The following is a 13493-nucleotide window of genomic DNA, read 5'->3' on the forward strand; positions in this document are numbered from 1 at the left end:
GCGGTGCCGAGCGGCCCGGGCTGAGGGAGACCCCGGGTTGGGGGGCGGTTTGGAGAGCAGGGGGTTCCTCGGAGACCGGGGGGTCGGGAGACCCGGCTCCAGCCCCGGCCGCGCGGCTTTGGGGCCCTTGGGGCCCTTTCCACGTGAAGCGCCAAACGGCTGTGAAGGGAAGATTCCCTGAAAGTAAAGAGGGTGCGTGATTTGGGAGTTGCCGGGCTGGGAGGACGCTCGGGGGGACCCCGGGTGCCCGACGGTCTCATTAGTTGGATGTCTGATGAGTTCTTTAGCAAGTGACTTAGGCTCAAGCGGTCCTCGTAGATACAGTAAAACGGAGATGATAATGTATCCACTGCAGAGTTTGGGGGAGTTTTCCTTGAGATCACGTGTTTACAGCGCCCGGTGCAGCGCCTTGCACGGAGCTGGCGTTCATCAGACTAGCGGTTGTGGGAAGGGTTGTGGCTGCAGAGTGCACGTGCGCCTTGATTCAGAATCCTGAGGCAAAGTTTGGAAGAAGGGAGGGTGGAGCTGCTATAAATCAGCGGCTCCCGGCCCAGCTTTTTACCCTTCTGGACATGCTCCTAAGGGGATAGGACTAGGAGATGGCTCTGGGGGAGCTGGGGGAGGCACCCCAAGGTGTGCCAGCAATACTGGGCCCGTGGAGAAAAGTTCTGGTCCTTGGCCCCAGCCAGCTCTTCACTTTGTACCAATAGCCGCGTGCTCCAAAAAGCGCTCAAGTTGTGCATGGCAGGCGGTGGTGGGGAGGCCTAGCATTCTGGCTCCCCGTGGGTGCCTCCCCCAGCGCCCCCAGAGCCTTACAGCTGTGGTGATTCTGCCCAACAGCTTTGTAGTTGCGCTCTCCTGAGCAAATGGCTTCTGAGTCTCCATGTTCCCGTCTCTAAAACGGGAGTAATATGATCCTCAAAAGGTTGGCATGAAGACTTAAAGGAACCTTACATGAGTGCCGCCTGGCACAAGCAGCGCTCAGTACATATAAAGGCGCCGGCACTCAGAAGCACCGTTAACCAGTAGTGACAAAACACTGGGGAATTACCCAGCTTTTAACTGCTCCTGGGACTTATACTTGAGTCTCTCTGGACAATAGCTGTTAGAGGCCAGACATCTCAGCTGAACCGATAGTGCAGTAACATTCATTTTACAGAACCGTAGGGAACATATGTTGGTGCCTTGGACAGGAGCCTGAGCTAGAAAGAGGGTCCAGAGCTCCCTGAGCAACCTAGCCCTGGGTGGGAGTCGGCCTCGCCACTGGGGCCACGGTGGATTGCTCCCCCAGGATCTGCCTAGGAGTGCTGATTGAGCTCTTCGCCTTTTTGCTGCTCCCAAAAATGGTCCAAGGAGCAGGATACTCTTTAATCTGCTGGAATCAGGAGTCTGGGAAGATGGGTTCTTGGGGATATGAAGGACTGAGAAAGGGGTGGCATCTCTGGGTCCTGGGAAAGGGGAGAGACAGGAATATTGATTAGTGAGCAGCAGTATTTGGGATCTGACTTCGTTTCTGGGCAAAGGAGACACCTGAGAAAGGTCTGTCTTTTCATGTTTCTGAGTTCAGGGAGGCCAAGAATACTGACAAGATTCTGTTCTTGTCAAATAGAAAGGTTTGGGGGAAAACATTTATTGAGCACTTCATCAGGCTCTTTGACTCCTGATTCTTATTGTAGCTATATCTTGTTTAACTCTCACTATCTCTGGGAGGTGGGATCAGGAGCTAACAGTAAGCACCAACCCAGTGCCAAGAGCTTGACTAGCATATATCATTGGATCTTCATGATCATTATATGAAGTTTGTATTATCCCCACATAAACCGACGGGGTGCTCAGAGAAGTCATTTCTCCAAGATGACTGCTTTTAAATGGCTGAGCTAAACTCATGTCTGATTAGACAGACCAAGATGCCTTCCTTGATAAATATGTGTCAGTTCACTGATAAGTCTGTGGGTCACTGAAGGGAGAACTTAATGTAGTGCATTATTTTTTCTATCTACCCCGTGGTTTCTACCAGAGAACCAGGACCATGAGTAGCTGTTTTTGTTGGAAGAAGCCATGGGATGAATTGTTTCCCTGAAAGGCAGAACAGTGGAAATCTGTTTGCAGGGCAAGGCTATGAGAGAAGAGGGGGAAGGTAGGGTTTGTCTGCGTGCTTCTGTGCCCACGGCCCTGGGCCATGTGCGTTTTAATTTGTATCATAATTTATAAGCTCAGTTTCATGCCCTGCAATATATATTTTGTGGTCCCTGTAGTTTGAAACTGTCATTGTGCTTTCTCTCTAAACCCATCTTTCCCAAATCCTCTGCTGGCCCATCTTTTGCTGGAGGGTCTAGCCCAGGGGTGGGCAAACTTTTTGACTCGAGGGCCACAATGGGTTCTTAAACTGGACCAGAGGGCTGGAACAAAAGCATGGATGGAGTGTTTGTGTGAACTAATACAAATTCAAAGTAAACATCATTACATAAAAGGGTACGGTCTTTTTTTTTTTTTTTTTTTAGTTTTATTCATTTCAAAGGGCCGAATCCGGGCTGTAGTTTGCCCGCGGCTGGTCTAGCCTCTGTAGCCCAGCTTTTCCTTTTCAAATGCTTTTCCTGTGAGATCTCACTTCATTGGTTCCATTGATCCCCTCTGACTTTCCTCCTGAGCTTCAGCCTTGCATTTCCATTGCTGGAGGGCATTTCTACCTTAATTTCTACCTCAAACTCCAAATAACCAAAACTTAACAGGTTCCCTCCAAATCTGTTCTGAGTCTTCTGTGTCCCTATCTCCAATGGTGCCTGTTGTCTTCCCAGTTCCAAGCTAGAGTTTGGGAGTCCTTTTCTATTCCTCAGGTAAGTCCTTTTTACTCCAACACTGCAGTGGCTCCTAGAATCACTGCTTTCTTCCCCCTCTCCCACTGATCCTATTTAGAACTTTTATCTCTAACCCTGATCCCAACAGCCAGCCTACCAACTGCTATCTTTCCTTCTAACCTCTGCTTACTATTTTGAAATTTGTCACCATACTCTATCTTATTCGGCTTCTCTCCGTGCAGGACCCTTGAATATCTGTGAAGAAATGACTATTTTGCATGGGGGTTTTTTGCTGGCCGAGCAGCTGTTCCACCCCAAAGCACTGGCAGAATTGACAAAGTCTGACTGGGAGCATGTTGGGCGGCCCATTGTGGAGGCCTTGAGGGAAATCTCTGCCACAGCATGCTCCCAGTCCTCTACCTGGAAGAGGAAAGCTCTGGTCATCATCTGGGCCAAGGTTCTTCAGCCCTACCCCGTCACCCCTTCTGACACTGAAACTCGGTGGCAGGAAGATGTGTTCTTCTCAGTAGGCAACATGATCCCTACCATCAATCACACAGTTCTTTTTGAGCTGCTCAAGTCCCTGGAAGCTTCTGGACTCTTTATCCAGCTCCTGATGGCCCTCCCTACCACCATCTGCCGTGCAGAACTAGAGCGCTTTTTGGAGCACATGGCTATTGATACTTCTTCAAAGGATGTGGCCTTCTTCCTCGATGTCTGGTGGGAAATGATGAAGCACAAGGACAATCAGCAGGACCCCCTGCTCTCTCAGTTTAGGACAATGGCTAATAAGTACATATCCTCTTCAGATGAGTTCTCCCATCCTCCAAAGAGGTTTAAGTCAGACCCTGATGTGTGTCCTACCATGCCTTTGTTGGCCATGCTGCTCACTGGGCTGAAGCAAATCCAAAATAGAATCTTGGGCCCTGGGATGAAGTGCTGTGCATTAGCCAATTTGGCTGATATGCTGACCGTGTTTGCACTGATGGAGGATGACCCTCAGGAAGTGTCTGCACATGTGTATCTAGACAAACTGGCCACGGTGATATCCGTGTGGAATTCGGACACCCAGAACCCATATCACCAGCAGGCACTGGCAGAGAAGGTAAAGGAGGCAGAACGGGATGTCAACCTGAGCTCGCTGGCCAGACTCCCGAATGAAACGATTTTTGCCGGGTTTGACTTCATGCGCAGTCTTCTGCGGGAGTGGGGGGAGGAGCTGCAGGCCATGCTCAATAGCACCCATGGGACAAATTATGACAGTTACCGGCTGTGTGACAGTCTGACTTCTTTCAGCCAGAACTTGAAGCTTTACCTGGGTACCACCAGCTTATCCAAGGAGGAGAGGCAGGTGGTTTCTGAACTGGCAGAGTGCGTCGGGGATTTCCTGAGGAAAACGAACAAGGTACTCAACGAGGGCTTGGAGAAAGACATTACTGCCTCGATTGCCATGGCCATTATTGAGCAAAAGATGGACCGGCACATGGAAATGTGCTACATTTTTGCTTCTGAGAAGAAGTGGGCCTTCTCAGATGAGTGGCTCGCCTGCCTGGTTAATAACCAGTCTCTCTTCCGAGAGCCAGATTTGGTATTAAAGCTGCTGGAAACTGTGGTGGAAGTCAGCATGACAGACAGAGCCATCCCTGAATCTCAGGTCAAACAAGTGATTGACTTGATCCTGGAATGTTACGCAGGCCTCTCACTGCCAGATAAAAATAAAGTCCTCTCAGGTGTCCTGGTTGCCTGGGGGCGAAAGGGCCTCTCTGAGAAGTTGTTGGCTTACTTGGAGGGGTTTCAGGAAGACCTCAACACGACCTTTAACCAGCTTGCACAGAGTGCTTCCGAACAGGGCTTGGCTAAGGCTGTAGCTTCTGTGGCCCGCCTGGTGATACTGCACCCAGAGATCACCGTGAAGAAAATGTGCAGCATGGCTGTGGTCAATCTCGGTACCCACAAGTTCCTGGCTCAGATTCTCACCGCCTTCCCAGCCCTCAGGTTCACGGAAGAGCAGGGTCCAAATCCGTCCACCACGTTCGTCGTGTCATGCCTCAGAGAAACCGTCTGGACAAAGTTCTCTACACCCAAGGAAGAAAAGCAGTTTTTGGAGCTCCTGAGATGCCTGATGAGTCCCGTGAAACCCCAGGGGATTCCAGTTGCGGCCCTTCTTGAGCCAGATGAGGTTCTCAGGGAATTCGTCCTGCCTTTCTTGATGCTAGATGTTGAAGAGGTGGACCTCAGTCTGAAGATCTTTATTCAGACCCTCGAAGTAAATGCCTGCTTAGAGGAATACTGGCTCCAAACCTGCTCTCCGTTTCCCCTCATCTTCAGCTTGTGCCAGCTCTTGGACTGCTTCAGTAAATACTGGCAGCTCCCCAAGGAGAAGCGCTGCCTCTCTTTGGATGGGAAGGATATGGTGGTCCATATCCTGGAGCTCCTCTGTGAGATCGTGTTAGCAAATGCCGAGACCTTCTCCCCAGACACCTGGATCAAGTCCCTGTCCTGGCTCCACCGGAAGTTGGAGCAGCTAGACTGGACTGTGAACCTGAGACTGAAGAACTTCTTTGAGGGCCACTTCAAGTGTGAGGTGCCAGCCACACTTTTTGAGATCTGTAAGCTTTCTGAGGATGAATGGACCTCCCAGGCCCACCCTGGGTATGGGCCCGGCACAGGGCTCCTTGCCTGGATGGAGTGCTGCTGCCTCTCCAGCAGCATCTCCGAGCGGATGCTCTCCCTCTTAGTGGTGGGTGTGGACAACCCTGAGGAGGTCAGATTGTTCAGCAAGGGCTTTCTGGTAGCCCTGGTGCAAGTCATGCCTTGGTGCAGTACCCAGGAGTGGCAGTACCTTTTCCAGTTGACCAGGAGACTGTTGGAGAAACAACTCCTACATGTCCCTTATAGCCTGGAATATATTCAGTTTGTTCCTCTGCTCAACCTGAAGCCCTTGGCCCAGGAGCTCCAACTCTCTGTTCTACTCCTGAGAGCTTTCCAGTTTCTCTGTAGCCAGAGTTGTCGCAATTGGCTTCCTATGGAAGGCTGGAGCCATGTGGTCAAACTCCTCTGTAGCAGTCTGACCAGCCTCCTGGACTCAGTTAGGTTGATACGGTCAGTTGGCCCTTGGGCCCAAGGAGAAGAACAGGACCTGACCCAGGAAGCCCTATTTTTTTATACTCAGGTATTCTGTCATGTTTTGCACATCATGGCCATGCTCCACCAAGAGGTGTGTGAACCACTCTACGTTTTGGCCTTGGAAATCCTCACCTGCTATGAAACTCTGAGCAAGACCAACCCTTCTACCAGCGCCTTACTCCAGAAGGTAAATGAGCAGCACTTTTTAAAGTCCATTGCCAAGAACATTAGCCCCGAGGAGCGGCGCCAGACCCTGCTGCAGAAGATCAGCAACTTCTGACCTTTGTGGATTAGACAACAGCTGATGAGGGTGGGGTCTATAGGGGCTAGAGCCGAGAAACAAAAATACTTCAGTTATGTGAAGTTGTAAACAAGCTAAAAAGTATATGGCAATAACAATGTAAAGAAAATAGTTTCTTGGGTATTTGTAACACAAATTATAATCTCATTTTGAGGTTTGTCTTATTTCTTTTGAGTCGTTCTCATCAATAGTTTAGGCTTAAATATGGGTGCAGCTAGAGTCTTAAAGATCAAATCAGGCTGCAAGGAAAGTTCATAATTGGACTTCTCCATCCTAAAATTTGGTAAGTTCAAAGGTGAAATACCCAAGTGGAAAAATTATAAGATGTGTGTGTTCTTTTGCACTGAAACCCTCTTTGAGTCATTTTGTGGTCTTTTGGAAAAGGTAGCAATTAAGAAAATAACTCTCTTCTTCTCCCAGTTGGCCAGGTGATTTGTGTGCCCAAAAGGCCAGCAGCACTATAAAAGAAGGTTGGACCAAGAAAATTTAGTGGTGGGGGTAGATTAAGGACCTAAAGAAAATGGATGGCTTCTGAATTGAGGACTTCTGCTCTACAGCCTTAACGCCATCCATTTGGTGTATCCAGAAGGGCTGTACTAAAACTAGGTCTGGTAAACAGCAGAGATGTGTTTAAAGGACGAGTGTAATTACCTTCTGCTTGGAGTATATTGTCACAGTTTTGAAAAATGAGGAGGAGCAGGGAATGATGTCTACAGAAGCATAAAAATACAAATTTAAGGTGTGCAGGGTATTTTACAGAACTATGAGCGCTGGTTGCTTAGACATTCAATTTGGGAGGCAAGAAAGGGAAAAGGAGATACCCAATACCTCCTTCACACCCAGGCCCTCAATCAAAATAGGACCTCATTCAGGTTCCCTCCCCCACCTGAAGTGGGCTAGCTCTGTGGCCTACAGTTGGGTTTCTACCCTCCCACCTCCTAATTGAAATTCACCTAGAAAGAGAGAAAAGGGCCTAAAATTACATGACCACTAGGCGTGAACTCTGGGACCCTACAGTGTACAGCAAACATGTCAACTCAAAGGCTAACACAGGCCAAATAAACGAGGCATGTGGCCCGCAGGCTGAGAGTTTGACATGCTTGGGGTACAGGAACCATGAATCACAGAAACAGTGTTAGAGTAAGGTTTGAGGTAGGCCTTCCTGGAGGCTGACAGCACTAACACATTCCCCTCCCCTCAACCCCCCAGCTTTGCAAGTTACATGGATATGAACACAAACCAGAAACAATACCACACAGCAGCCAGCCAAGTCAGGTCATGGATGGGTCTTACAGGAAGTCGGTATTGATATATTTCACAAATGAGAGTAAGTTGGGAAATATTAGTGCAATTTAATCACCACAGGGGTGATTTATGCAAGATACACTGACAGTGAACAAACCAGTAAAAAAAAATATATCATTTTGCATTTTTAAAATGGCACCCATTAAAGACTGAAATAGTCAACATTTGAGTCACTGTTACATATTCAGTACTTTAAAAGTTAATGGAGAACAATGAATCAAAAGGCACTTTTTAAAACCTACCTTCTCACTACCACCTGAAAAAAAAAAAAATTCATGGTAGCAGTTTCTAAGACCCATCCTAGTCGATAAGGAATGATTAGTGTTGGCACCAGAGAATCCCATTTGCACATGGTAGTGAAGGAGTCGGTTCACAGGACATGTTTTGGCCAGGGCTGTCTTGCACTCTAGCTCTCCAGCCTTCTGTGGCTAAACGGTGGTGCACTCAATGGGAACAGGCTTTTGGCCACAAGCTCTGTTAGGAGGCAGTGTAGATGCGACTTCTCATGGTTTGGAATATAGAACTCCATTTCCACTTCATGTGAAAAAGACAGTGTCAAAGAGTGGGGTTGCTCATAAATAGCTTGGTAGCCATCTTTTCACTCTACCACTATAGTTTTTAACAAGAGCATCCTGTGTGTGTGTGGATATGGGGAAAGCTGGGCTTGGAAGGACACGCCAAAAAGGGAACAGTATTTGTGACTGTTGACAACAAACTCACAACTTTGACACTGGTCTTACAGTCAGCCTGCCAAGATGCAGACCTCTTTTACCTCCTCAAGCGCTTCAGGTTCCCATCCCTGCCTCCTGCCACCCCGACCCTCACTAATGCGACTTCTGATTGGAAGTCATATGACAAGAATTCAATGTTGGCACATGGATGAGGCAGTGGATTATCTAGTAAACAATGAAAAGCTATCTACCCACAATGGTTTCCCCAGGCCAACATAAGAAATTATTTCAAGAACCAAGTCAAGAACTGTTTCTGCTGGCCCAGTATATGTGGATATTGCCCTGAGTGTTTGGAAAGGTGGGTAGCCACCAATATTAGGGCCAGTTAGGTGCCCAGGGACTTATCCTGGTTCACCTGTCTCCACACCCCATGCTTCTACCTCCCAGAGCCCTTGAGATAAGACCCAAAGAAGGATCATTGGGCAAAACCACCTTGCTGCCAATGGAGGTCTGACAGGATCCAATAGTTGTTATTACAAAAAGTGCTTTTGCCAAAGGGGCAGGTTAGAAGAGGGAGGTAATACGAATATTCTTTAGAAAAACTCACTACCCATCTACTTATCAATACCCAAAAGGCTGAGGCCATCCAGGGCACAATTTGGTCCGTAGAATACTGAGTGAAAGAGGCAGCTAGTATGAAGAGGCACCCTCACTGCCTGACTCCAGGGAGCACTTATCCATCCTTTTCGGCTGGGGGAGTGTCAAAGAGCCCGACTGCCTTCTTGCACAGCAGAGAGAACCAGTAGAGCTGGGGAGCGATGAGGAAGGCATTGGCCACATTGCAGAAGACAGGAATCCTGGATGGCACTTGGAACAGGCTTATGTCCTTCTGTTGGGCATAGGACCAATACATGAAGAGGAAAAGAAGAATCCGACAGGAAAAGAAGGTGGTCAGTGTGAGGATTCCGTTCACCTTGTACAGAAGGGTGTGCTGCTGCTTTAGCTGCAAAAGAGGGAAGGAGAATGCAGTCACGAAGAGGTTGGGCCTTCAGGAAATGACTAGCTCAAGTCCCACAGCCGTAAAGTCCAGGCATCTAGCTTTCTAACACTTGGAAAAGTTGATTGGGCATGGCCATATCTGTATGTGCATATAGCCTTGTAGGTGTTTCAGCCGTGATGCTGAATTCGACCTAAACCACCCCAGCTGATAGGAACACAGGATGAGAGAAAATCTATGGCCTGGGAAAAAATACATAAAGGACTGTATCAAATTTGAATCAAACTTACAATTTTGTCCCCACTGGCTTGGAAGACCAATTGACCTTTAAGTCTGTTCAAGGGTCTCCTATTCCACTATTCCTAGTATTAAGGGATTTCTCTAAACTTCACAATCTACCAAGGAAACACACAGTCTGTACCCCCCTCTCCCCCTGGCACTGTTTCTGCCATTTCATTCATACGTGCCTGAATCAGAATTTTGCCCAGCGACACAAATGGAGTGCTCAGTTCTGCCGTGAAGATGCAGCCAACGAAGAAGTCCCCCAGCTCTCCCCTAAATCTCTGCAGATGAGAAGACGAAACAGGGAATTATGATATGCAGATTAAGGAACCACTGGAAGGAAATTCTAGGGCTGCTAAAAAAGACCATGACAGACCATGAAGGGAAAGGGAAATGCTATATGGACAAGTGTAGGCCCATTTAATATTCTGCTGCTTCTTGGTATTAAACTATGGAACTTTGATGGTTGAATTGCTAGGATCCAGAGGCAATTTCTGATAGCTGATTGCATCACACACCAAGCTTTCTCAGAATTTCCATGTCAGCCGGAAGGAACTCTGCAGCCTACTTTTGGGTTTCTAACTTAGTCATGCCAAGGGCACTTAGCCAAGTCAGTTCAACAAAATATGTGTCAGAACCTTGTGCTAGTTGTTGGGGAGACTTCTTAAAGAATGTAGTACACGGTACCTGTGTATCTTTTCAAGAAAATAGTACAGCATAGAATAGCAGCTCAAGTAGTACCAGAGTGAGCTACATCAACTCTTAGAGCCCCAATTCAAGCATGTCAAACTTGTGGCCGGTGGGCTGCATACACAGTATAGGGCTAACAATTTATAATGTTATTTCTAATTATTAGCAGAAAGCTATGAGCTTTTAAATCAAGTGCCTATCACTTGGCGGGCACTCAAAAATACTAATTTCCTCTCTGCATTCCCCTTTCTTGTTCGGTCAAGTTTTGATGGGAAAAATGGATCTAGGGAGAAATTATGCAGCTATTTGCTTTCAGAGCTTGCTTTTGTAACATAAATAATAATGCACACAGAGCAAATAACCAGTTGACTGAGCAAATAACGGGTCTCATTTTTAAAAATTCTTATGTTGTATTTTATATTGTCTTTATATTGTATAAACTAAAGACAGAACCTTTGGCAAAGACTAAGGAATCATAAAGGGCTGGGGGATTGCTGGCAAGGAGGATCACATCTCTACATGATTAATCTGGGGATTTAACTGCAGAAGCAGCTGGCATACGAGAGCAGGTGAAGTAGGAAAATGAAGGAAAAGAGGAGCAATCCTGACTCCTAAGTATTGGTCATGATACCCAGATCAACAGGAGAAATGAATGACCGAGGCAGCTGATACCTGTGCAATTGGCACAAGGACCAACAGAATGGCCACATGGTGCGTGATCATGAGGCGGTTTTTACTTAGGAAGTTTCGAAAAATCATGAGGGAGTGTCTGCGGTTCTGTTCCTTGATTCGGTACCAGTCACAAAGGTACATGGCGTAGATGTCGTAGACCATATATGGAACCAAAAACCAGACATATTCTTGGGCAAGCCAGTGCCTGAAAGAAAGCATAAGTGGTCCATGAAATAATTATGAATATCAATTATGAAGGCGGCTTACTTAAAGCCAACCTCTTCTCAAACACATTTCCTTAGATGTCTTTGCTCCAAATACTTTATAATGAATACTAGAGGCCCAATGCATGAAATTCACGCACAGGTAGGGTCCCTAGGCCTGGCCGGCAATCAGGGCCGATCTGTAGGGCAATCGGCGGGGCGATTGGGGGGGACCCCCCTGCTGGCACTGGCCTTGGCTGGCCTGGGGCCTACGGGCTGGGGGCAGCTCCTGCATTGAGCGTCTGCCCCCTAGTGGTCAATGTGTGTCATAGTGATCGGTTATTCTGCTGGTTCTGCTGTTGGTCGATTTGCATATTAGGCTTTTATTTTATAGGACAGGATGATGAAGTTGATAGGATGAACAACTTTTTCTAAATTACAGAGAAAATTTGTGTCTAAAGCAGAAAACACCATGTGTTTAAGTGACTAGCTGTCACTATTTGCCTGGTTTAGCTACTCATTTGTAATGGATTTTCTTGCATTTTGTGATATAAGCTGACTTTGATATAGATATCTCTACCAATGATTCAACAGCCCCACCAAGAAACTGGTTTGGAAGGTGTCCCGAATCCCAATCCAATATTTCCAGTTTAACTCCATTCGTTGCTCAACAGTTGGGAGTTTCCTCTTGCATCTGCTTGTAACCTCACTCTAGGGAGTTGCTGGCAAGCAACCCTGGCCATATTCTTTACAATTCTATGGCTAATCCCAATTCCACTCATTAAGAAAAATATGTCTGGTTATGAGCCTGGAGCTCAAGGACTACCTTACAGCAGTCAGATAACCAAAGAGAAAATGGGAGAAAAGACACTGTTCTCATTTACTTCCCCAAAGGGGTTGAATCAATATTTGCTGTGTCAAAATGATAGTTTATCACTGTGCTAGAGAAAATTAAAAAGGAAGTCTATAATTTCTATAATTTTGTTCCCAAATGATAAGTCATAATTCTACAGAAAATTGATGTGGATAAAAACATATAAACTGAAATTATAGCCTATGCTGAGAAGGATTAGATTCACTAAATACCAAGAAGAGATGATTTAGTTTTATGGTTTTCAAATTACCTGAACATCAGAATCACCTGCAGTGCTTGTTAAGCACCTACCCCAAAGACTCTTAATGGTATATGTACCATTACCTAATGATTCCACACTTACCACAGCATAACTCAATAATGAATAAACAATGAAACAGGCAAACAAGTAAGGATAGAAAATATAACATATATGCAGGTGAACAAATTAGTCAAATTCCATTTAGGCAAAAAGATGCAATATTTATTTATTCTGCTGCCTGTCTATGGTCTCCATTGCATCCTTAAAGCAATTCTAAGTTAAATAACTATAAAGAGCTATTAAAAGCTGATCTGAAATATAACTGGCCTCTCCCTGTGAGTGGACCTAGGGTTTTAATATTTTGCATACAGTACCAATTCAATAAGATCTGAAATTGTGGCTGCTTGGTAGAATTCTCTCAAGACTTATTTGTAAGAGATCTAGATTGTAATAATAATTACCTCTAGCCTGGGACTTAGCTTTCTTTATAAAAATGACAGTAACAATCCTTGTCCTACTTCCCTGACAAAGTTATTGTAAAAATTAAAAAAAAAAACTAAAAATGTGAAAATCCTTTTAAATGTAAAAAAATACTATCCTATATATCCTATATAATAAAAGCCTAATATGCAAATCGACTGATCGGCAGACCAACCACTGACTATGACACGCACTGACCACCAGGGGGAAGACGTTCAATGCAGGAGCTGCCCTCAACCTTCAGGCCCCAGGCCAGCCAAGGTGGGTGCCAGCAGGGGCCCCGCCAGTCACCCCACAGATTGGGCCTGATTGCCAGCCAGGCCTAGGGACCCTACTTGTGCACGAATTTCGTGCACTGGGTCTCTAGTCCAAATATAGGTGCTTAAATTGAGAAAACTGCCTAGAGCTGTGACTCTCAGCCCTGTTAGCAATGTAGACCTCTTTAAGAATAATGAAATACTTGGCCCCATACCACATTCTGCATATAAATTGGGGAGATTTATAGACACTCCCTTATTTATAGACAGTCTACATCAAGGCATAAAGTGAAAAGGTATGCAATAAAAAATATTGGGGTATATAGAATATGAGCCCCCAAAGGCCGTTTTTTAAAATGATCTAGGTGCAGTTAGAGCATCCTTGTGCATCCATGTGAAGGTAACGGGCACAGAAATGTATCTGTCTCCATTTTAGGAGCAAAGAATCTAAGGTAGGGGTGGGGAACCTTGTTTCTGCCAAGGGCCATTTGGATATTTATAAGATCATTCACAGGCCATACAAAATTATCAACTTAAAAAGTAGCCTGCTGCCCTGACCGGTTTGGCTCAGTGGATAGAGCGTCGGCCTGCGGACTCAA

The 13493-nt window shown here is 46.2% G+C and overlaps 2 protein-coding genes across 2 annotated transcripts in view; one reads left to right on the top strand and one right to left on the bottom strand.

Annotated features, from left to right (window-relative positions):
* Positions 1–2516: 2516 nt before the first annotated feature.
* Positions 2517–6386, top strand: GEMIN4 (gem nuclear organelle associated protein 4). Its single transcript, XM_015566768.1, has one exon. The coding sequence runs from the start codon at positions 3061–3063 to the stop codon at positions 6199–6201; it is 3141 nt and encodes a 1046-aa protein (XP_015422254.1). The 5' UTR covers positions 2517–3060; the 3' UTR covers positions 6202–6386.
* A 488-nt stretch (positions 6387–6874) lies between these two features.
* Positions 6875–13493, bottom strand: part of FAM57A (family with sequence similarity 57 member A) — a gene marked incomplete at its 5' end in the record, with an annotated part of 10687 nt that continues 4068 nt past the window's right edge. Inside the window, 3 exon segments of the mRNA XM_015566806.1 lie at positions 6875–9201; positions 9663–9758; positions 10840–11044. Of these exon segments, the coding sequence (XP_015422292.1) occupies positions 8932–9201; positions 9663–9758; positions 10840–11044 (571 nt within the window).

This window comes from Myotis davidii, unplaced genomic scaffold (genome assembly GCF_000327345.1).
Source record: "Myotis davidii unplaced genomic scaffold, ASM32734v1 scaffold363, whole genome shotgun sequence".
Taxonomy (NCBI): Eukaryota; Metazoa; Chordata; class Mammalia; order Chiroptera; family Vespertilionidae; genus Myotis; species Myotis davidii.

Coding starts and splice junctions, on each gene's coding strand:
- GEMIN4 (XM_015566768.1), top strand. CDS start 3,061: ATGACTATTTTGCATGGGGGTTTTTTGCTGGCCGAGCAGCTGTTCCAC.